Source organism: Trachypithecus francoisi, unplaced genomic scaffold (genome assembly GCF_009764315.1).
Source record: "Trachypithecus francoisi isolate TF-2019V2 unplaced genomic scaffold, Tfra_2.0 Lachesis_group5, whole genome shotgun sequence".
NCBI lineage: Eukaryota > Metazoa > Chordata > Mammalia > Primates > Cercopithecidae > Trachypithecus > Trachypithecus francoisi.
In genome coordinates, this window is record NW_022681470.1 from 89,979,306 (window position 1) to 90,001,799 (window position 22,494).

General features: G+C 36.5%; 1 protein-coding gene and 1 pseudogene across 1 annotated transcript; both read right to left on the minus strand.

Annotated features, from left to right (window-relative positions):
* Nucleotides 1-8,881: 8,881 nt before the first annotated feature.
* LOC117074996 (ATP synthase F(0) complex subunit B1, mitochondrial-like) lies at nt 8,882-10,063 on the minus strand. The gene has a single exon (XM_033196978.1). It carries the CDS (start codon nt 9,992-9,994, stop codon nt 9,224-9,226), a length of 771 nt encoding a protein of 256 aa, XP_033052869.1. The 5' UTR covers nt 9,995-10,063; the 3' UTR covers nt 8,882-9,223.
* An 8,992-nt stretch (nt 10,064-19,055) lies between these two features.
* Nucleotides 19,056-20,073, minus strand: LOC117076003 (annotated as a pseudogene).
* Nucleotides 20,074-22,494: the final 2,421 nt, after the last annotated feature.

The window sequence follows — 22,494 nt, forward strand, 5'->3', positions numbered from 1 at the left end:
GAATTTTGTCAAAAGCCTTTTCTGCATCTATTGAGATAATCATGTGGTTCTTGTCTTTGGTTCTGTTTATATGCTGGATTACGTTTATTGATTTGCAAATGTTGAACCAGCCTTGCATCCCAGGGATGAAGCCCACTTGATCATGGTGGATAAGCTTTTTGATGTGCTGCTGAATCCGGTTTGCCAGTATTTTATTGAGGATTTTTGCATCGATGTTCATCAGGATATTGGTCTAAAATTCTCTTTTTTTTTTGTGTCTCTGCCAGGCTTTGGTATCAGGATGATGTTGGCCTCATAAAATGAGTTAGGGAGGATTCCCTCTTTTTCTATTGATTGGAATAGTTTCAGAAGGAATGGTACCAGCTCCTCCTTGTACCTCTGGTAGAATTCAGCTGTGAATCCATCTGGTCCTGGACTTTTTTTGGTGGGTAGGCTATTAATTGTTGCCTCAATTTCAGAGCCTGGTATTGGTCTATTCAGGGATTCAACTTCTTCCTGGTTCAGTCTTGGGAGAGTGTAAGTGTCCAGGAAATTATACATTTCTTCTAGATTATCTAGTTGATTTGCGTAGAGGCATTTATAGTATTCTCTGATGGTTGTTTGTATTTCTGTGGGGTCAGTGGTGATATCTCCTTTATCATTTTTTATTGTGTCTATTTGATTCCTCTCTCTTTTCTTCTTTATTAGTCTAGCTAGCGGTCTGTCAATTTTGTTGATCTTTTCAAAAAACCAACTCCTGGATTCATTGATTTTTTTGGAGGGTTTTTTGTGCTCTATCTTCTTCAGTTCTGCTCTGATCTTAGTTATTTCTTGCCTTCAGCTAGCTTTTGAATGTGTTTGCTCTTGCCTCTCTAGTTCGTTTAATTGTGATGTTAGAGTGTCAATTTTAGATCTTTCCTGCTTTCTCTTGTGGGCATTTAGTGCTATAAATTTCCCTCTACACACTGCTTTAAATGTGTCCCAGAGATTCTGGTATGTTGTATCTTTGTTCTCATTGGTTTCAAAGAACATCTTTATTTCTGCTTTCATTTCGTTATGTACCCAGTAGTCATTCAGGAGCACGTTGTTCAGTTTCCATGTAGTTGAGCGGTTTTGATTGAGTTTCTTAGTCCTGAGTTCTAGTTTGATTGCACTGTGGTCTGACAGACAGTTTGTTATAATTTCTGTTCTTGTACATTTGCTGAGGCGTGCTTTACTTCCAATTATGTGGTCAATTTTGGAATAAGTACGATGTGGTGCTGAGAAGAATGTATATTCTGTTGATTTGGCGTGGAGAGTTCTATAGATGTCTATTAGGTCCGCTTGGTGCAGAGATGAGTTCAATTCCTGGATATCCTTGTGAACTTTCTGTCTCGTTGATCTGTCTAATATTGACAGTGCAGTGTTGAAGTCTCCCATTATTATTGTATGGGAGTCTAAGTCTCTTTGTAGGTCTCTAAGGACTTGATTTATGAATCTGGGTGCTCCTGTATTGGGTGCATATATATTTAGGAGAGTTAGCTCTTCCTGTTGAATTGATCCCTTTACCCTTATGTAATGGCCTTCTTTGTCTCTTTTGATCTTTGATGGTTTAAAGTCTGTTTTATCAGAAACTAGGATTGCAACCCCTGCTTTTTTCTGTTCTCCATTTGCTTGGTAGATCTTCTTCCATCCCTTTATTTTGAGCCTATGTATGTCTCTGCATGTGAGATGGGTCTCCTGAATACAGCAGATTGATGGGTCTTGACTCTTTATCCAGTTTGCCAGTCTGTGTCTTTTAATTGGAGCATTTAGTCCATTTACATTTAAGGTTAATATTGTTATGTGTGAACTTGATCCTGTCATTATGATATTAACTGGTTATTTTGCTCGTTAGTTGATGCAGTTTCTTCCTAGCCTCGATGGTTTTTACATTTTGGCATGTTTTTGCAATGGCTGGTACCGGTTGTTCCTTTCCATGTTTAGTGCTTCCTTCAGGGTCTCTTGTAAGGCAGGCCTGGTGGTGACAAAATCTCTAAGCATTTTCTTATCTGTAAAGGATTTTATTTCTCCTTCACTGATGAATCTTAGTTTGGCTGGATATGAAATTCTGGGTTGAAAATTCCTTTCTTTAAGAACGTTGAATATTGGCCCCCACTCTCTTCTGGCTTGTAGAGTTTCTGCTGAGAGGTCTGCTATTATTCTGATGGGCTTCCCTTTGTGGGTAACCCGACCTTTCTCTCTGGCTGCCCTTAAGATTTTTTCCTTCATTTCAACTTTGGTGAATCTGGCAATTATGTGTCTTGGAGTTGCTCTTCTGGAGGAGTATCTTTGTGGCGTTCTCTGTATTTCCTGAATTTGAATGTTGGCCTGCCCTAGTAGGTTGCAGAAGTTCTCCTGGATGAAATCCTGAAGAGTGTTTTCCAACTTGGTTCCATTTTCCCCCTCACTTTCAGGCACCCCAATCAGACGTAGATTTGGTCTTTTTACATAATCCCATACTTCTTGCAGGCTTTGTTCATTTCTTTTTCTTCTTTTTTCTTTTGGTTTCTCTTCTTGCTTCATTTCATTCATTTGATCCTCAATCGCTGATACTCTTTCTTCCAGTTGATTGAGTCGGTTACTGAAGCTTGTGCATTTGTCATTTATTTCTCGTGTCATGGTTTTCATCTCTGTCATTTCGTTTATGATCTTCTCTGCATTAATTAGTCTAGTTGTCAATTCTTCCACTTTTTTTTCAAGATTTTTAGTTTCTTTGCGCTGGGTACGTAATTCCTCCTTTAGCTCTGAGAGGTTTGATGGACTGAAGCCTTCTTCTCTCATGTCATCAAAGTAATTCTCTGACCAGCTTTGTTCCGTTGCTGGCGATGGGCTGTGCTCCTTTGCAGGGGGAGATGCGCTCTTATTTTTTGAATTTCCAGCTTTTCTGCCCTGCTTCTTCCCCATCTTTGTGGTTTTATCTGTCTCTGGTCTTTGATGATGGTGACGTACTGATGGGGTTTTGGTATAGGTGTCCTTCCTGTTTGATAGTTTTCCGTCTGACAGTCAGAAGGACTGTGTGTTGGTCTGTTGGAGATTGCTTGAGGTCCACTCCAGATCCTGTTTGCCTGGGTATCAGCAGCAGAGGTTGCCGAAGATAGAATATTGCTGAACAGTGAGTGTACCTGTCTGATTCTTCCTTTGGAAGTTTCCTCTCAGGGATGACTCCACCCTGTGAGGTGTGGGGTGTCAGACTGCCCCTAGTGGGGGATGTCTCCCAGCTAGTCTACTCAGGGGTCAGGGACCCACTGGAGCAGGCAGTCTGTCCGTTCTCAGATCTCAACCTCCGAGTTAGGAGATCCACGGCTCTCCCCAAAGCTGTCAGACAGAGTCGTTCGCGTCTGCACCAGCCCCCGCTCTTTCCCCTATTGGACTGCAGCTGTGCGCTGTCCGCAGAGGTAGAGTCTACAGAGACAGGCAGGCTTCCTTGAGCTGCTGTGAGCTCCACCCAGTTCGAGTTTCCCAGCGGCTTTGTTTACCTACTTAAGCCTCAGCAATGGCGGGCGCCCCTCCCCCAGCCTCGCTGCTGCCTTGCAGATAGATCGCGGCAGACGGCTGTGTTAGCAGTGAGGGAGGCTCCGTGGGCGTGGGACCCTCCCGGCCAGGTGTGGGATATATTCTCCTGGTGTGCCTGTTTCCTTAAAGTGCAGTATTGGGGTGGGAGTTACCCGATTTTCCAGGTGTTGTGTGTCTCAGTTCCCCTGGCTAGGAAAACGGATTTCCTTCCCCCTTGCACTTCCAGGTGAGGCGATGCCTCGCCCTGCTTCAGCTCTCGCTGGTCAGGCTGCAGCAGCTGACCAGCACCGATTGTCCGGCACTCCCTAGAGAGGTGACCCCAGTACCTCAGTTGAAAATGCAGAAATCACCGGTCTTCTGTGTCACTCGCGCTGGGAGTTGGAGACTGGAGCTGTTCCTATTCGGCCATCTTGCTCTGCCCCCCCATATGTATACAATTATATAGTCTGTGAATAGAGATAATTTTACTTCTCTTTTTCCAGTTTGGATGCCTTGTGCTTCTGTTTGTTACTTTATTTATCTGACTAAATCTTCTAGCACTATGTGAAATTGATATGTCAAAAGTGGGTATTCTTGCATTGCTTCTGATCTTAGAGAAAAATTTTTCACTCTTACCACTGATAATGTGTACTGTGGATTTTTTACATACAAATTTTATTAAGTTGAGGTAGTTTCCTTCTGTTAATAGTCTGTTAAGTTTTTATTATGAAAGAGTGTTGAATTTTACCAAATGCTTTTTCTTCATCAATTGAGGTGTTTGTGTTTTCTTCCATTCATTTGTTAATGTGTTATATTGACCAATTTTTACATATTAAACCATTTATACATCCAGGAACAAATCTCACATGGTCATATTGTATAATCTTTATAATATGGTGCTTATTTCAGTCTGTTAGCATTTTATTGAGGATTTTTGCATTAATGTTAATAAAGGATATTGGTTTGTAGTTTTCTTTTATTCTACCGTCTTTGTCTGGCTTTGGTATCAGGGTAAAATTGGACTTAGAGAAGGAGGTAGGAAGAGTTTTTCCTTTTCAAATTATTGAAAAAGTTTGAGAATTGGTTTTAGTTCTTCTTTATAAAGTTGCCAATGAAGTGAAACCATCAAATTCAGAGCTTTTCTGTGCTGGGAGATGTTTTATTACTGCTTCAATATCCTTACTTTAATAAGTTTTTCTGTTTCCTTTTAATTTAGTTGTTATAGATTTTGTGTTCACAAACCATTTAATTTCAGTTACTCAATTTGTTGATGTACAATTGTTCATAGTACCTCTAATCCTTTTTATTTCTATATAATGAATAGTAATGTTCCCAATTTAATTTGATTTTAGTAACTTGAGTCTTCTTCCTTTTTTCTTAGTCCATCTAGCTAAAGGTGTGTCAATTTTACTAAATTTCCAAAAAGCCAACTTTTAATTTTATTGATTTTCTCTATTGTTTTTCTATTGTCTATTTCACTAATCTCTGTTCTAATCTTTATTATTTTCTTCCTCTCCTCACTTGGAGTTTTGTTTGTTGGTAGAAGTTTTCTCCTTAACAGTGATTTAGCTGCATTCCATAAACTTTGGTATGTTGTGTTTCCATTTTCTAATGTTGCTACATAATTTCAAATTTTCTTTTTGATTTCTTCTTTAATCCATTGATTATTTAAGAGCATGTTTTTTAATATCCACAAATTTATGCACTTTCAAGTTTTACTTTTGTTATTGATATCTAATTTCATCCTGCTGTTGTCAGAATAGATACATTGTATGTTATCCATATTTTAAAATCTACTGAGACTTAATTTGTGGTCTAATCTGAAAAATGCCCCAATTGCACTTGAGAAGAATGTGTATGCTATTATTATTGAGTACAGTGTTACGTAAATGTCTGATACATTTAGTTGGTTCATTGTGCTGTTCAAGTAATCTATTTTCTGACTTATCTTTTGTCTGATTTTTCTATCTATTTTTGAGAGTGGGATAGTGAAGTCTCCAACTATTATTGTAGAACTGCCTATTTCTCCCTTCAGTTCCATCAACTTTTCATACATATGTATATATATTAGGTGCTTAAATGTTTACAATTGTTACATATTCTTTCTGTATTAAGTCTTTTGTTAATATGTAATGTCCTTCTTTGTCTCTTGTAATTTTTTTTTTTTACTTAGAGCCTGTTTCATCTGAAATTGATACAACCATATTTGCTCTCTTCTGGTTACTATTTGTATAAAATCTTTTTTCTCTCATTTTATTTTTAATATATATTTGCCTTTGGATCTAAAGAGAGTGTTTTGTAGACAGCATGCAATTGGAGCATATTTTCTTAATCCATTCTACAGGTCTGATCTTTTGATTAGGGAGCTTAATCCATTTACATTTAAAGTAATTACTGATAAAGAAGAACTTACTCCTGTCATTTCTTATTTGTTTACTACATGCCTTATAGGTTTTTTGTCCCTCATTTTCTGCATTGCAGTCTTCTTTTGTGCTTATTTTTTACAGTGAAAGGATTAAACTGTTTTCTCATTTCTTTCTGTATATATTCCATACTACAGGCACAATTTATTGTACTGCACTTTGTTTTATGGCACTTCACAGATACTGTGTTTTTTACAAATGGAAAGTTTGTGGCAATCTTGTGTTGAGCAAGGCTATTAGCACCATCTTTTTCAACTGTGTGTGCTCACTTCATGTCTCTGTATCACATTTGAATACTTCTGATAATATTTTAAACTTTTTCATTATTATTATATCTGCTATTATGATCTTTGGTAAGTGGTCTTTGATGTTACTATTATAATTGTTTTGTTTGAACCTATATAAGACAGCAAACTTAATTGATAAATGTTGTATATGTTCTGACTGCTCCACTGACTGGCCATTTTCCCATCTTTCTGCTTCTCCTCCAGCCTCCCTATTCACTAAGACATAACAATATTGAATATTGATGAATTAGTAACTCTACAATCAACTTTAAGTGGTTAAGTGAAAGAACTGAGTGTGTTTCACTTTAAAATCAAAAGCTAGAAATAATTAAGCTTAGTGAGAAAGGCTGGTCAAAAACTGAGATAGGCCAAATCTAGGCCTTTTGTGCTAAGTGATTAGCCAAGATGTGCATGCAAAGAAAAACATTATTGAGGGAAATTAAATTTGCTACTTCACTTAACACACAAATAAGAAAGTGAAACTGCCTTATTGCTGATATGAAGAAACTTTTAGAAGTCAGTATAGGAGAGAAAACCAGTCATAACATTCCATTAAGCTAAAGCCTAATTAAGAACAAGACCCTAAGTCTCTTTAATTCTATGAAGGCCAAGAGAGGTGAAGAGACTGCAGAAGAAGATTTTAAGCTAGCAGAATTTGGTTTATAAAATTTAAGGAAATAAGTTGTCTCCATAACATAAAAGTTCACAGTAATTCAGTAAGTGCTGATGCAAAAATTAGAGCAAATGATCCATAAAATATAACTAAGATAATTGATGAAGATGGCTACATTAAATAACATATTTTAAGAATAACCTTCCATTGGAAGACAGTGCTGTCTAGGACTTCCATAGCTACAGAGGAGAAGCCAATGCTTGGCTTCAGAGCTTCAAGGGACAAGTGACTCTTTTGTTAGGGGATGACTGCAGATGTTGACTTCAAGTTGAAGTCAGTGGTTTTTTACCACTCTGAAAATTCTAACACCCTTAAGAATTATGTTAAATCTACTCTGCCTGTGCTCTATAAATGGAAGAACAAAGTCTGAATTACAACACATCTGTTTAAACCATGGTTTGCTGAATATTGTAAGTCTCTCTTAAGATCTACTGCTCAGGAAAAAAAAAAAAGATATCTTTCAAAATATTGACAATGCACCTAGTCACCCAAAAGTTCTGGTGTAGATGTGGTAGGAGATTAATATTTTCATGCCTGTTAACACAACATTCATTCTTTAGGTCATCTATCAAGAAGTGATTTTGACTTTCAAGTTTCATTACTCAAAAATATATTTCATGAGGTAGTAGCTGCCATAGATAATCATTCCTCTGGTGGATCTGGGTGAGGTAAATTGAAAACCTTCTGAAAAGAAATTGCCATTCTATATGTCATTATGAACATTCATGATTTATGAGAAAAGATCACAATATTAGCCTTAACAGAAGTTTAGAGGGAGTTTATTTCAATTCTCATGGTGTAGATGTGGTGGAAATAGGAAGAAAACTAGAGTTAGAAGTGGAGCTTGAAGATGTAACTGAATTGCTGCCTTCTGATAATCAAGCTTTAACAAATGAGGAATTGCTTCTTATGGATAAGCAAATAAAATAGTTTCTTGAGATAGAGTCTCCTCCTGGTGAAGAGGTTGTGAACATTATTAAAATGACAACAAATGATTTAAAATATTCCCTAAGCTTAGTTGTTAAAGAAATGGCAGGGTTTGAGAGAATTAACTTCCAATTTGAAAGAAATTCTATTGTGGGTCAAGTGACATCAAACAGCATTGCATGCTACAGAGAAATATTTTGTGAGTCAATTAAGCCTGAATGTGGTGATTCACACCTGTTATCCCAGCACTTTGGGAGGTGGAGGCAGGAAGATAGCTTATCACCAGAAGTACAAGACCAGCCAGGGCAATGTAATGAGACCCCATTTCTACAAATAAATAAGTAAAATTGGCCAGGTGTGGTGTCTCACACCTGTAGTCCCAACTTTTTAAGAGGCCAAGGCAGGAGGATCTCTTGAGCTCAGGACTTTATAGTGATCTATGATTACAGCACTGTACTACAGCTTGGATGACAGAGCAAGACCTTGTCTCTAAAAAAAATCAATTGATGTGGTCATCTTCATTGTTGTCTCATTTTAATAAATTGGCACAGCAACCCCAATCTTCAGCAACCACCACTCTGCGCAGTAACAGCCATCAACATTAAGGCAAACTCTTCTAACAGCACAAAGATTCACTGGAGGTTCAGATGATTGTTAGCATTTTTAAAAACAGTAATGTATTTTAAAATCGAGGTCTGTACATTGTCTTTAAGGCATAATTCCATTACACACTTAATAAACTACAGTATAGTTTAACATAACTTTTATATTCATTGAGAAGCCAAAAATTTGTGTAACTCACTTTATTGTGATATTTACTTTACTGCAGTGATCTGAAACCAAACCCACAATATCTCTAGGATATGTGGCTACCATGGAGATTACATTTAATGCCCTAAAGTTATAATACTCTAATTTGAATCTATATCAGCTTAATTTCAATAACATACAAAAACTTGCTCCTTTAACAGTTCCATCTTCAAATCTTTTGTCTGTTGATGTCATAAAATTTTATCTTTATACACTGTGTATCCTATCCAAAACAATAAATTAATAATCATTTAAAATGCATTAGTCTCTTTTTTTTTCATTCAATTGTCACTTTATTGCAAGATGGTAGAATTAATTGCAAATTTAAACTATAATCTGGTAATCTTTAGTCAAGCAGCAAGTTTTTATAAAGGCAAACTGCTTATTCAGAAGTGATCATGGAACAACTCAAAGGCAGAGTAAGAAGGATGAGAAACATCTGACTGGCCGATAGAGATTTCGTTCTCTTACTATATGAAACAAACTTTTCATTTTTAGGAAGGGTAAACTATAACTTCAGTAGACATCAACACAGAAAGACTTCGTCAAATAGACTAGTTTCCATTTAGTCTGTCAACTATTTCTAGCTGTCTCAGTTGGGATAGATTCATTTACATAACCGGCTGTGCTTCAACCTTCTTTGCCAGCAGCTTTAGGTCCGCAATGCACTTGGCAACTGTCTCCTTTTCCTGCTGTGCGGAGATGCTTTGCACCACGTGCTTGTCCACCCAATTTATCATGTGCTCTTGTTCCTTTCGACGCGTCATGTTCTGCACAGCTATATGATAGTCCAGGCGATTCTTTACTTCCTTATATACTCTATACAGTCGTTCCCAGTAAGTAACCTCCAAAGCCATAGCAATGTTATTCCTTTGCACATCAAAAAGGTAATGGCGCTTCTGAGTCAGTGCCTGCTGTGACTTCTCCATATCAATTGCATTCTGGATTTGTTGGATGGAAGCCTGCTTCGCCTCTTCTAGTTGGGCAAGTTTTTGCTCATTGAGTTTATCAGCAAATTCTGCAACAGAGGGACCATATTTTTTAATTCCATAGACCATTATCCCTATTAATGATATGGCAGTGAAGGTCTCTGCGCTAATCACATATATTTCTTTGGATAAAGCATACAAGATAAGCCCAGTTCCGAGCACATAGGGTCCTGTTACACCAGTTTTAGGATAAAGAAACTGGAAGAATTCCTCAGGGATCAGTCCATAACGAACTTTTCCTCCATATTCAGGAAGAGGTGGTACAGGAGCAAGGTGTGGCTGCCCTGTATGGAAGGTCCTTGTTGCCTGCAATACTCCTGGACCTAGGAAGGCTGCATTCTTCAGAGACCAGGCCGCTGTGGCGGCGTCGGAAAGTACCACCCGGGACAGCATGGACAGCGAAGGTGCAGGTAGCAATCTTAGAGTCCCTGTGACCCCGACAGGAGAATCTGTCAGGGCAGGAGCAGCATTAGTCTCTCAAATTATGTGGAAAACAAGTTGTGAAGTTATAAACCAAAGATGTAATAATACTAACTTTTAGATAAATATTTTTAATGTATTGGTTAGTTAAATAATGTAGAGAGCAAAAAGTGAGTTACAAACCATTGTTAAAATCCTTATACGAAAATTAATTCAAGATGGATTAGAGACTAAAATCATAGTTTTTATAATTGTCCATGTATTTACCTTTATTGAGATTTTTAATTATTTTGCTTTGAGTGACTATCTAGTTTCCTTTCATTTTACTCTGTAGGACTACCTTGAGCATTTCTTGCAGGTTGGTCTAGTTGCAACCAGCTCTCTCAGCTTTTGTTACTTTGGGAATCTTTGACAAAGCAAACAAAAACATAAAGTGGGGAAAGGACACCCTATGCAACAAGTGGTGCTGGGATAATTGGCAAGCACCGTGTAGAAGAATGAAACTGGATCCTCATTTCTTACTTTACAAAAAAATCAACTCAAGATGGATAAAAGACTTAAATTTAAAACCTGAAATCCTAAAGATTCTAGAAGATAACATCAGAAAAGCCCTTCTAGACATTGGCTTAGGCAAAGACTTCATGACCAAGAGCGCCAAAGCAAATTCAACAAAAACAAAGATAAATAGATGGGACTTAATTAAACTAAAATGCTTCTACACAGCAAAAGAAAAAATAAGCAGAGTTAAAAGGCACCCCACAGAGTGGGAGAAAATTTTGACAATGCATACATCTGCCAAAGGGTTAATATCCAGAACCTACAAAAAACTCAAACAAATCATCAAGAATAAAACAAACAATCCCATCAAAAAGTGTGCTAAGGACATAAAAAGACATTTCTCAAAATAAGATATACAAATGGAAAACAAGCATATGGAAAAATGCTCAACATCACTAATTATTGGGGAAATGCAAATCAAAACTGCAATGCAATACCAGCTTACTTCTGCAATAATGGCCATAATCAAAAATTCATAAAATAATAGATGTTGACATGGATGCAATGAAAAGGTAACACTTCTACTCTGTGGGTGGGAATGTAAACTAGTATTACCACTATGGAAAACTGTGTGGAGGTTCCTTTAGAAATTAAAAGTAGATTTTTCACTTGATTTGGCAATCCTGCTACTAGATATTTACCCAGAGGAAAAGAAGTCCTAGCAGCACAATTTGCAATTGCAAAAATATGAAACCAGCCTAAATGCCATCACTCAACAAATGAATAAAGAAAATGTGGTCAACTACACACACACACACACACACGCACACACACACACCATGGAATACTACTCAGCCATAAAAAGAAACAAAATAATCACATTTGCAGCAACTGTGATGAAATTGGAGACTATTATTCTTAGTGAAGTAACTTAGGAATGGAAAAGTAAACATCACATGTTATCACTCATATGTGGGAGCTAAGCTGTGAGGATGCAAAGGCATAAGAATGATAAATTGGACTTTGGGAACTCAGAGGAAAGGGTGGAAGGTGGTGAGGCATAAAAGACTATGCATTGGGTACAGTGTGCACTGCTCAGGTGATGGGTGCACCAAAGCATCATAAATCACCACTAAAGAACTTATTCATGTAACCAAACACCACCTGTCCCCCTAAAAACCTACTGAAATAAAAAATAAAAAGTTTTTTTTAAGTTTTATTTTACTTTTGAAGGAAAGTTTTGATGGATATAGAATTCTATGTTGATGTTCTTTTCATTTAGCCCTTTGAATATACTGGCCCACTGCCTTCTGACCTCCAAAGTTTCTAACGAAAAGTCTGGTGACAATTTTACTAAGGATGGTTTGCATGTGACAAGTAGCTTTTTCTTGCTGTTTTAAAGATAGTCTTGTCTTTGTCCTCTGAAAGTTTGCTTATAATGTGTATTGGTATGCGTCTATACTTTATTAAGCTTCTTGCATATTTATATTAATGTCTTTCACCAAATTTGGAAACTTTTCCATCATTATTTCTGAGATAGTCTCCCAACCCCTTTATCCGTTTTCCTTCTGAAACTCCCAGCATGTATACTGGTCCATTTAATGGTGTTTCATAGGTCTCTGAGGCCCTGTTTACCTTTCTTCAACTTTTTTTTCCCCAGACTCAGTGATTTTCATTGTCTTGTCTTCAAGTTGCTGATTCTTTCTTGTGCCTGCTCAAATCTTTTACTTCCTCAAATGGATTTTTATTTTACTTACTGCAATTTTCAGCTCAAATATTTCTTTTTCCTTTTAGGTTTTCTCTTAATTTTTCTAATTTTTCATACGACATTTTTTGACTTTCCCTATATCTTCCTTTAGCTCTTTCAGCATCTTTAAGGAATTGTTTTAAAGTTTTTGTCTAGTAGACCTGTCATTATGTCTTTTTGAGAGAACATATCTATTTATTTTTTTCCTTTGAATGGGACATACTTTCCTGTTTTTTACACCTTTTCATTGTTTATTGATTTTTGGACATGAATCTAATAATGTGGTAACTCTAGAAATTAGATTATTTTCTTTCCCAGAGTTTGCTGCTTTTTGTTATTGTTATTACTGTTGTTCTTGTTATTGTCCCAAGATCAGCCTGGGTTATAAACTTAAGGTCTTCTGAAGTCTTTTCTGAGCCTGCACCCTGCCCTGAGCATGGATGACTACTTTCTGACTTTCCCTGTAAATGCAGTTGGTTTTCAATGTCCTAGTCTTTAATGTCTTGCTCTCCAAAGAAAAACAGAGAAAAATAAAACTGAAGGAGAGGTGCTGACCCTTTAAATCCCCTGGTAGTCACATCAGCTGAAGGAGGAGCTTGCAATAACACAGGGGAGATGCAACAACCCTTACTTCTTTGTTTGTATGTCTATGATCAGAAGTAACAATCAGTGATCAGAGCACAGATCCCTGACATTTGGAAGACATGGTAACCCTGGATCCTGCAAGCTGTGTACAGGTTGCTCCCAGCACACGTGCAAAGTTATCTTCCAAGTGGCTGGTTGTGAGCAGGTGGGTAGCTGCTACTGCGCTTAAAGCCGAAATTGACCAGAATAACTGTAGTTCATACCTTCCTCTGGATGTTGAAAGCCTTTAATAGACTCCATAGTTCCCAAATATTTACATCAGATAGATTCTGCCAGCACAGTTGTTTTCTAGGTGGGAAAACAGATTCCTAGTGCTCCCTACTGTGCCATCTTCCCCTCACATGGTCTCTGCTAATGTATTTTTTTATTTGTAAAATTTCTTTTTGCTTCTCAGAACTTGGCTTTTATATAATATTCTGCTTTATTTCACCATTATCTTGTCTTATCCTTCTAAAAATGTTAAATACTTATCTTTCAAAAGTCTTCATACCCTGCTTCTCCCATGTTTCTTTGTTATTTGTTTACTATATTGATTTTTTTATGTTAACGTCTTTCTTCAAATCATGGTGATCCTTTCAAGTCCATTCATAACTAGAGTGATTATACTAACAAACTGTTAGAAAGCTCTGTGTGCAAGTATATGTGTGTGTGTGTGGTGGGGTGGGATATGAAGACTACTGGGCTTTATTTACCAGTGTGATAAAACTGGGTAATGTGATGTAGCTAGTTTTATTAGGGTAAGGTTGCTTTTTCAAAATAGGACATCGAAGTGTCTAGATTTGTAAGTCTTTGCCCTTGAAATGCTCATTTCCACAGGGCAAAATCCTTCACTTTCCTGATTGACAGCTATAACCCTTATTGTTGGTTATCTTGTGAGGTTTGCTGATGTTCTTTTACCTCTCCTCCACTTTAAAAAAAAATTATTATTACATAGCACCCTCTGCTTCACTTCATCTCTGCAAGTCTTTCTGGAAAGTAACTCTCCAGCCTTCTGCTGAGGTTGGGGTGAGGTTCTGATTGTGCAACATGTCATAAAAACTTTCAAGCAACTCTAGTTTCTTAGACCAGTTGCACAGCATTATGTTCAGAGATACTACTTTCGGCTTTTGAATACTTCTGGCATTCTGGGTGATAAATTGGCATTTTTGTTGTTTTCTCTGCCTCAGGCTTTAATCAGCATTCTCCTATGTGCTGAGGCAATAATGGTTTATTAATGGGCTTTCCAGATTCCAAAATTTTGTTGAGCTCTATTTGCTTTCAGTTTCTATTCTCTTTTGCTATGGATGTGAATCTATTTTCCTTCTTAACTCAAATTTAATAGGGTTTTTAAGAGAAAGAAGCAAATAATGGGCATGTAACATCTGTATTTAATCAGAATTCTATCTACTTTTAAATTATATTGAACATAATTCCTAAAACTTTGTTTGTTCTAAATAATGGTGAGTATTTTCCAGTATGTGAAGCTTTATGATAGATGAGATATTTGAGTTTACTTTTCTTATAACAAATACATTTATAAAAAACAAAATATTAATACTTTTTAGTTCAATACTTCTAGTATCTAGTTGTTTTCTCCTGTATTTTTGTCCTGTTCTTTATCCCCTACATCTTTGTTATTGCCAAACTCTTGTGCCCTGCCATGCCTCTCTCTCCAAGCGCAGTTCTCAACTGGAAACCACCAACACTGTCTATTTCTGCTTGTCTGGGAGCAAGAAGTGATGGGGAGGACTACTTCCTCTGGGCTAATATTCCCTGTTAATTTCCCCTGGAGTCTTAAATTATTTTTTATTTTTCTTCTCCTCAGGATATGAAATAACTTTTGTGTTGCCCTCAACTTTTGTTACGGGACTCCACTTTTAACTCTCATATACTTCTGAGATGGCTCATCAATCTAACTGCATTGTTTTGAGTCTTCCTTTCATTCCTCATAGTTGCTGGTTCATTAGAAATTCCAGTTTTGTTTTCAAGCGCTGGTCAAAATCCTACTTAAATCTTTCCTATCGCTTCTAGGATTTGGTAGGGGCAGGGTTGGGGAGTATAGAGAGAAGAAATGATATCTGTACTCAGTGTGCCATAGTAAACATTCAAAGCCCAGAGGTTCCATTTTCTTCCTTACAGTTGTCTGAATTTTTTCACAGAGAATGTATGGCTTTTGAATCAGAAAAATACTGATTAATGTACCATCATTTCAGAATAAAAGAATAAAAAGAAGAGGAGGCCTACTTCTCAGATGCTTGCCTACCATTTCAGCCAACTCAGTGAATCACTCACTTGGAGTATTCTCTTATGGTGTCCATATTCTTTGTTTTTCTTGAATGTAGTGGGTCATACGAGGGATACGTCAGTGTAATTTGCTTTTGGTATTTAGACAAAATCTGCTATTTTTTTGTTATGTTGGCTTCACCCTTTAAACTCAATAGCTGAAAACCTTCTTCTGTGGCATTTTTTGGGCATTCCTAAATATTTAGATGAAAAAATGATCACGTGATACCACAGGTTATTAGCTGTAATCAGTCTAACAGCATCAGTAATCTGAATAAAGAGAGTCATTTGGATTTTTAAAAATTTGAAAATGCATTGTCAAATATAGTTAGTCATTCTCTCACTCAGAGTTAGCTTTATATGCTTCATTTGTTGAAATTCTATCAGTCAATTAAAATATACATTATATTTATTATTGAAAGAGCAAAATGCAATAATAAATCTATGATAATTGTGAGAGTTGTTAATTTTCTGGACAAACAAGAGTTTTATGTAGTAAAATAAATGAGAAAAGAAATGAATATTTCACATAAATGTAAGAGATGGTGTGTTGGTTATTAGATTGCTTTAGAAAGCATATTGTGTCCTTGTAGAGTCAATAAATATTTATAAAATTAAAATTGTTTGGCAATATTGAGCTAGTTTTAAGCACTGTATTAATTTTTAGCTTCTTAATTACACTTAAGCAGTGAATTTTTTGAACTTTTCTAGATGAATTTACAGCAGAATTCTAACTTGTCACCAAAATCATAAAAGATAATATCCAGGATAAATTATTTTTAATCCATATTTAACAAAAAATATGAAGAAAAAAAGTTAGAGAAAAATAAGGTATTTTCCCCCAAGATATTTTGCTGTTCCACCAATCTCAGTTTCTCAGTTGAAAAGTGAACATGTACCCAGTATCATGAATATGTGTTTTAATGACTGCTAGAAGACTCTAGAAGCTGACAATGAAGACTAAATGTTCTTCCTCTAAGAATTCAAATGTTTAAACTCAATTACTAAATGTTTAATAATTAAATATCATTGTTTTAAAACAAGATTTCAATTTTATTTTAGTAACACAGGAAAACAGTCTGTTGATATTGGGCTTCAGCTCTGACTTCAGCTGAACACAGATTTTTAACTCTCACGCATTGAGCATTTGGTCAAAATGTATATTAGATGCACTTCTATTCATTAACATTATTACAAAACTAAAAAGAATTGAACAGAATAGACTAGAATAAGAAACATCAAAATGCATTGCATGCAGTAAGGCTAAGTACTGTTTTGTGACTGTTGCATTTTAGTTTGTATATGTGTGTATAACACACATACTGGGTTATATGATAACATGCATTTTTGTACTGAGGGCCATGGATCATGGGAAAGAGATTAACATTCGCTGATCTAGTAGGAAAAAGAAAGATGCTCAATTTGGAGCAGGAGGATAGGCATTCACTTCTGGAATTGCTAACAAAAGAAGATAATGCAAAGTTTTGGAAATGTTGTTTTGTAAGGAACCAAAATAATATGACCTGCAGACTTAATGAAAGATGCAATAGCAATTAGAAGTTAAAGGTAGGTGGGAGGAAGGTAGGAGTCAAAATTACTTAGTAAAATAATATAAAATGGCCAAGAAAAATCAGAGAGGTAAACATATATGGACTATGTTAGCTAACAGCAGTGATGATAATGATAATAATACATAATATTTCTTAACACTTTTTCCAGTTATTACAGCAATTTCTACTGTGGTTATTCTAGTGTAGTGGATTCTTACAATAACCTGACAGAAAAAAGCAGAGTAACAACTGGTGACTCCATTTTGCAGATAAGGAAAGATTCACTTTATGGGGAGTGTAGCTGTTTTACTCTAACAAGAATAAAGAATATCTGACCCTGCTTCATAATATTTTTATACTTATTATTTCATGCATTTGACAACAAACTTTGAATATAAGTTTTATAGGTGAGAAAACTGAGGCTCAAAGAAATTAAATAGTTAATTCAAATATATACGGTATATAAAATTAGAGCCCGGCCTGAAAATAGAGTATTTTTCTTCAAATGGTTATGTTCTTTCTACTTCATTCTGCTGATCTCTCAAGACTTCTGCCTAATATTTTAAGTGACTAAGTTTGCAAATATAGATTATCTATTACTGAGAAGGCTGACGGTATAGGGCAGCATTTTTGAGGCTACAATTTGAAATAAAAATAAGATATTTGTATTTACTGAGTAAAAGTAAAAGTGACCATTGGCAATTACAGGGTAACTTCATTTTGGATTATCTTGCATTTCACCATAAATTTCCTCAAAAATGTAATTGAATCTTTGTAAGACTAAACCATAAGGGGCTATTTGAGAAATTAAGATATTTGAACACAGCCCTAACTTTTGAAATTAACATAAAGGAGAATGTGTCCTATGAAAAACTCATCACTTGGTACAAGTGAGACACTAAACAGCAGGTGTAACTGTCCACCTAGGTAAGACTTCACCCAGTTACAACATCACACACTACCTATTTCATGTTTTCATTCATAAAGACATTATGGGAAATGTTCATTATGGTCATTTATATCAATATGTGTTTGAAGGTTGTGATGTGAAGGAGTAAAAGGAGTGCTTTTGTTTCTTTGTGTGTATCTCATCAGAGGTTTCATAAAAATAGGGGTGTTCAGGTTGTTATTTCAAAGTGAGCCAGAGAACACTCTGATGAGTGGGCAGTGAGGGCATCAGTAGAAGATTCTCATTAACAATAGGCTGTATTAAGGCATGAGAATAAAATGGGAAACCATCAGTCACTAGGTATTGTTGGATTGTGCGCTATGTGGATATGGATGACAGACTGTAGGGAAAGGAGCTGATGGAAGTGGAGATGACTGGTGAAGCATGGTGTATTAGTTCTCATCCTAGAGGATTTTAAATGGTAGGATTGATGGTTTGAGGAGTCTTTTTCTTTTGTTGAATTATTGAGTTGCCAGATGGCTACATTCTCCTTACCCATTTAATCCTCTGAAATCTCTCATTCCATTAATCCATGATCTACGCTCTAGATTCCCTCTTTGACTCTCATCCACTAGTTGCTTCTTTCTGTTCTGTAAGGATTTCTAAAGGCAAATTTTTAATTTCTTTACCCTGGGTTCAGACACTCATATACAATATCACCAACAACCTTTGTATATTCTCATAAAATAAATGCCAATATGATTACTTGGTGCTACCTCTTTTACTCTATCACCGAGGGGTTTTAGTCACTTTCCAAAAATATTTCTAAAACAGGATCCTGAAAACTTAGATATCCATTTTCTCATATGGTCAATTTGGAACTTATATAAAAAAGACCCAGACTTCAAGGGCTGCTGAATTTTATAGATGCTTATTATCTCTGATACTCATTTTATTTATAGTGTCTAGTCGATTTAAAAAACCTTAAATTTCCCATAAAGAAATTAATTCAATTAGGTGTTAAATCTACTTAGCTCTAAATGGCAGGAGAATGGCCTGAAACCAGGAGTCGGAGCTTGCAGTGAGCCGAGATGGCGAGTGCCACTGCACTCCAGCCTGGGTGACAGAGCGAGAGAACGAGACTCTGTCTCAAAAAAACAAGCAAAAAAAAAGCAAAAAACAACAACAAAAAAAACTTGAACCTTGCCCTAGAGCAGCTTCCCCTCATTAACTCTGTCTGCTCTCCTGATTTCATTCTGTCGCATGCTGCCCACACAACCCTTCTACTTTCCAACACCACTGAGTTCTTTCTTCTGCATTTGTACCCTATAATATCCCTGTTCTCTTATGAGATGGAGACCTGCTGTGCTTTGGAGAAATTTCCCCCTTCTCAAATGGCTGAATCCTTTTGTTTTCTCCTCCTCTTGCCCAACCACTGCTTCAAATTTTTAACTCTATTGACCGTGCACACTGTTCCACTTTTTCTTCTCTAAAAAATCTTCTAAGACTCTATTTGAAATGGGCCTATTCTGTTAGGAGAGTTTTTGACTTATCGCTCTGCACAGAGCGTCTTTGACCTCTTTGTTCCTCAGAGTGTACACCACAGGGTTCAGTAGGGGGGTAATGACAGTGTAGGTCACTGATAACAGCTGATCCTGATCTCTGGTGTTCTCTGAGTTGGGCTTGAAGTAGGCAATGGAGGCACAGCTGTAGTGGACAATAACCACAGTAATATGAGAAGCACAGGTGGCAAAGTCCTTTTTCCTGCCTTCAGCAGATGCAATCTTGAGGATGGTAGAAATGACGAGGATGTAGGAGATGAAAACCGAGCCCTTGGGAATCAGGATCACCAGCACACTGATAGTCATAGTCAGGATTTCATTGACTGTGGTGTCAATGCAGGAGAGCTTCATCACAGGTCGGATGACACAGAAGAAGTGGAGCAGCTTTGGAATACAGAAAAGCAGCCTGAATACAGCTGACACGTGTGTCATTGCTACAATTAGGCCAATGCTGCAGGTCTCTCACACCAGCTGCATACACACTCTCTTGCTCATGACGACTGAGTACCTCAAGGGGTTGCAGATGGCCACATAGCGATCATACCCCATTGCTGTGAGCAGGAAGCAGTTGTTGATAGCCAAAGTAAGAAGAAAAACATTTGAATGGCACAACTTGCCAAAGAAATGGGCTGACTCAGGCCTATGAGGTTAAAGAGCATCCTTGGTATAAAGACAAGGGTGTGGACAGTCTCTGAACCTGACAGCATGCCAAGGAAGAAGTACATAGGGGTGTGGAGGTGACGATCAATACTAATGATACTCACAATGATAACATTGCCTGCCCGGGTGAATACGTACAATGTAAGAAACACAACAAGGAGGGTGAGCTTATGCTCACGGAAGCTGGAGAAACCTTGAAAAATAAACACACTCACCAAAGAGTGATTCTCTTTCTTCATTAAATCACACATGATATCTAAGAAAGAAAAAAATAATGTAAGGAAACTAGATGGATGATTTCTGTCAAAAAATAGACTGGGAAAATTCCTGTGATTAATGCACCTTAGGTCTCCGCTTTTTTATATTGACATTCATACTTATTTATTTTAGGAGTAGAGAGTGGAGAAACGTTCTTTCCTTTTTCAGAAGAAAGTACAAGGCTTTTAAAGTCAAATGTTGCAAACTAATTTCCTAGTTCTAGTATATGCTAACTTATCTTGGGCAAGGACTTATCATTTATAAGACCAATTTTCTCAACTTTATGGATGTAAGAGTGATAACATCATAGAATTGTTGATGGAAAAATCATATACTAATTATAATACTCATATTTGAATTTTAAAAACAACATTGAATAAATGTGAGTTCAGTGGTATCATGCAGAACTCCAGGCTCCATAAACTACCTGATAATTTTTTAGCTTCTAAAGTTTGAATAGAGCCTGTGTTACTGTAATTTCCACGTTGCATTTTCATTCCATTATTTTGACTCTGATGATATTGCTCCTCTCAACTCTGTTCTATGCTCTTCTTCTCTAGACACCACTCATTTTTCAAAGCCAAATAAAACCCATGTCCTCTAGAAAATCTTTTTCTCCTTGTTTGAACTCGGGAGGTGGAGGTAGCAGTGAGCCAAGTTCGTGCCACAGACTCCAGCCTGGGCAACAGAGGGAGATTCCACTTCAAAAAAAAAAAAAAAATCTTTTTCTCCTTACTCTCTCTCTCTCTGGGGCCTATATGTCTCTGCACATGTAGGTGGCATAGAACTGTTTACTGGTTTTTAAATTTTTATATTGTAAGCCCCTTACAGTGAAATTGTGATTACAAAATATTTTTGCATACATAATTTAATCTTATTAACATCCAATGGAGCAGGGAGGAAAACGATGAACTGTTTCTCTCTAGATGCAAAAACTGAAGAACAGCTCTGGTTAGGCAATTATTTTCAGACAGACAGGTGTCAAAGGATTAAATCAAGATTGGAATTCAAATCTTTTGACCCTATGTCCATTGTTCCTTCCACTACACAAAACTGCATTATAAAACTGTCCCCTCTATAGCTAAACAGGGACCACATATTCCCTCTTTTTATGACCCCAGGTTGGTCACTCCACTATAGGGAACAAATATCTTCTGGTAGAATCATTATGAGTCATTGCTCCTTCATACAAATTGTCTATTAGGAAGTAGAATACTGGAGCATTATAATGATTTTCTTTTCAAAGAGAAGGCATAAATGTTTTTAATCTTTGACTTTTTATGATGTCTAGGTCTGTGATAGCAACAAACAACTAAATAATTGGGCTAAATTTTAACATTGGAATTATAACACTAGAAGAAAGTATGACATTATTAACAAGTAATTGAAAAATACCCTGGTAATAAAACTTTTCTAGTAGCCTTTACCTTATCAGTAATCACTATATAATAACATAATAGGTTCATTGTAAAAAAGATACATTTAGAAATGTAGTGATGGAATTGCTTCAAAAGTACAATTAGTTGGAAGTAAAGCAAATGAATCCACATCACAAAATGATTTACTACTGGGTGAATTCCAAAGGTAAGCTTCTTTAGTGCTTTTAAAATTAAATTCAATTTATCTATTTTTCAGAAATATACCCCTTTTCATAGAAAATCTACAAAAAGTATTTATAAGAAATTGGTGCATGGTTGTGCTTCAGCTCCTCAGTGCATGAGATGAAAGAAAATCAGATGAGGTTGCAAAAAATAAATTTTGTGTTAGACATCGGAGACCATTTCTTGACAGGAAAAGTTGTTTGTGATGTGTGCAGCATGGTAAGTAACTGTAAACATTCTTTATGAAGCTTTCTAAACCGTGTCTCTGTGGACTATGGATTGTCTGAAGATAAGAATATAGACAAGGGAGCATGCATAGCTGATAAGTGGCAGAGCCACATTCCTTATTATCATGTTAATCAAGGCACTCTTTAATCCTGATAAATTTTAGTTATTTAGGATTAACAGGAGATCCTTGAAAGTAATAAATCAAGGAAAACCCAAATATTCATAGACATCAGTATTCATTCCAGCTTAATATAATTTCCTCTTTAACAATGATTTTAAAAACTCTCATGCATGTATTTTATTTCCTATAAAGCTCCCTCTGCTAAACATTGAAGTCTCTTTCCAAATCACTTACTTCTCTTCCTGCAAATCTGTGGCTCAACCGAAAAATTGAGGTAGAGGTCAGAGATGTGACCCCTTGATCACAAGTATTCACAAATCAAGATCGTGAAGAAAAGGCATCTGAATGTGGTCCTTCCATCTGCTGTAGGGACCAGTCTAGGGATGGAGGTCGAAGGACAGTTACAGGGGGCTCTTTGGATACTGGATATTTCCTCCAGCTTGAGGAGGACC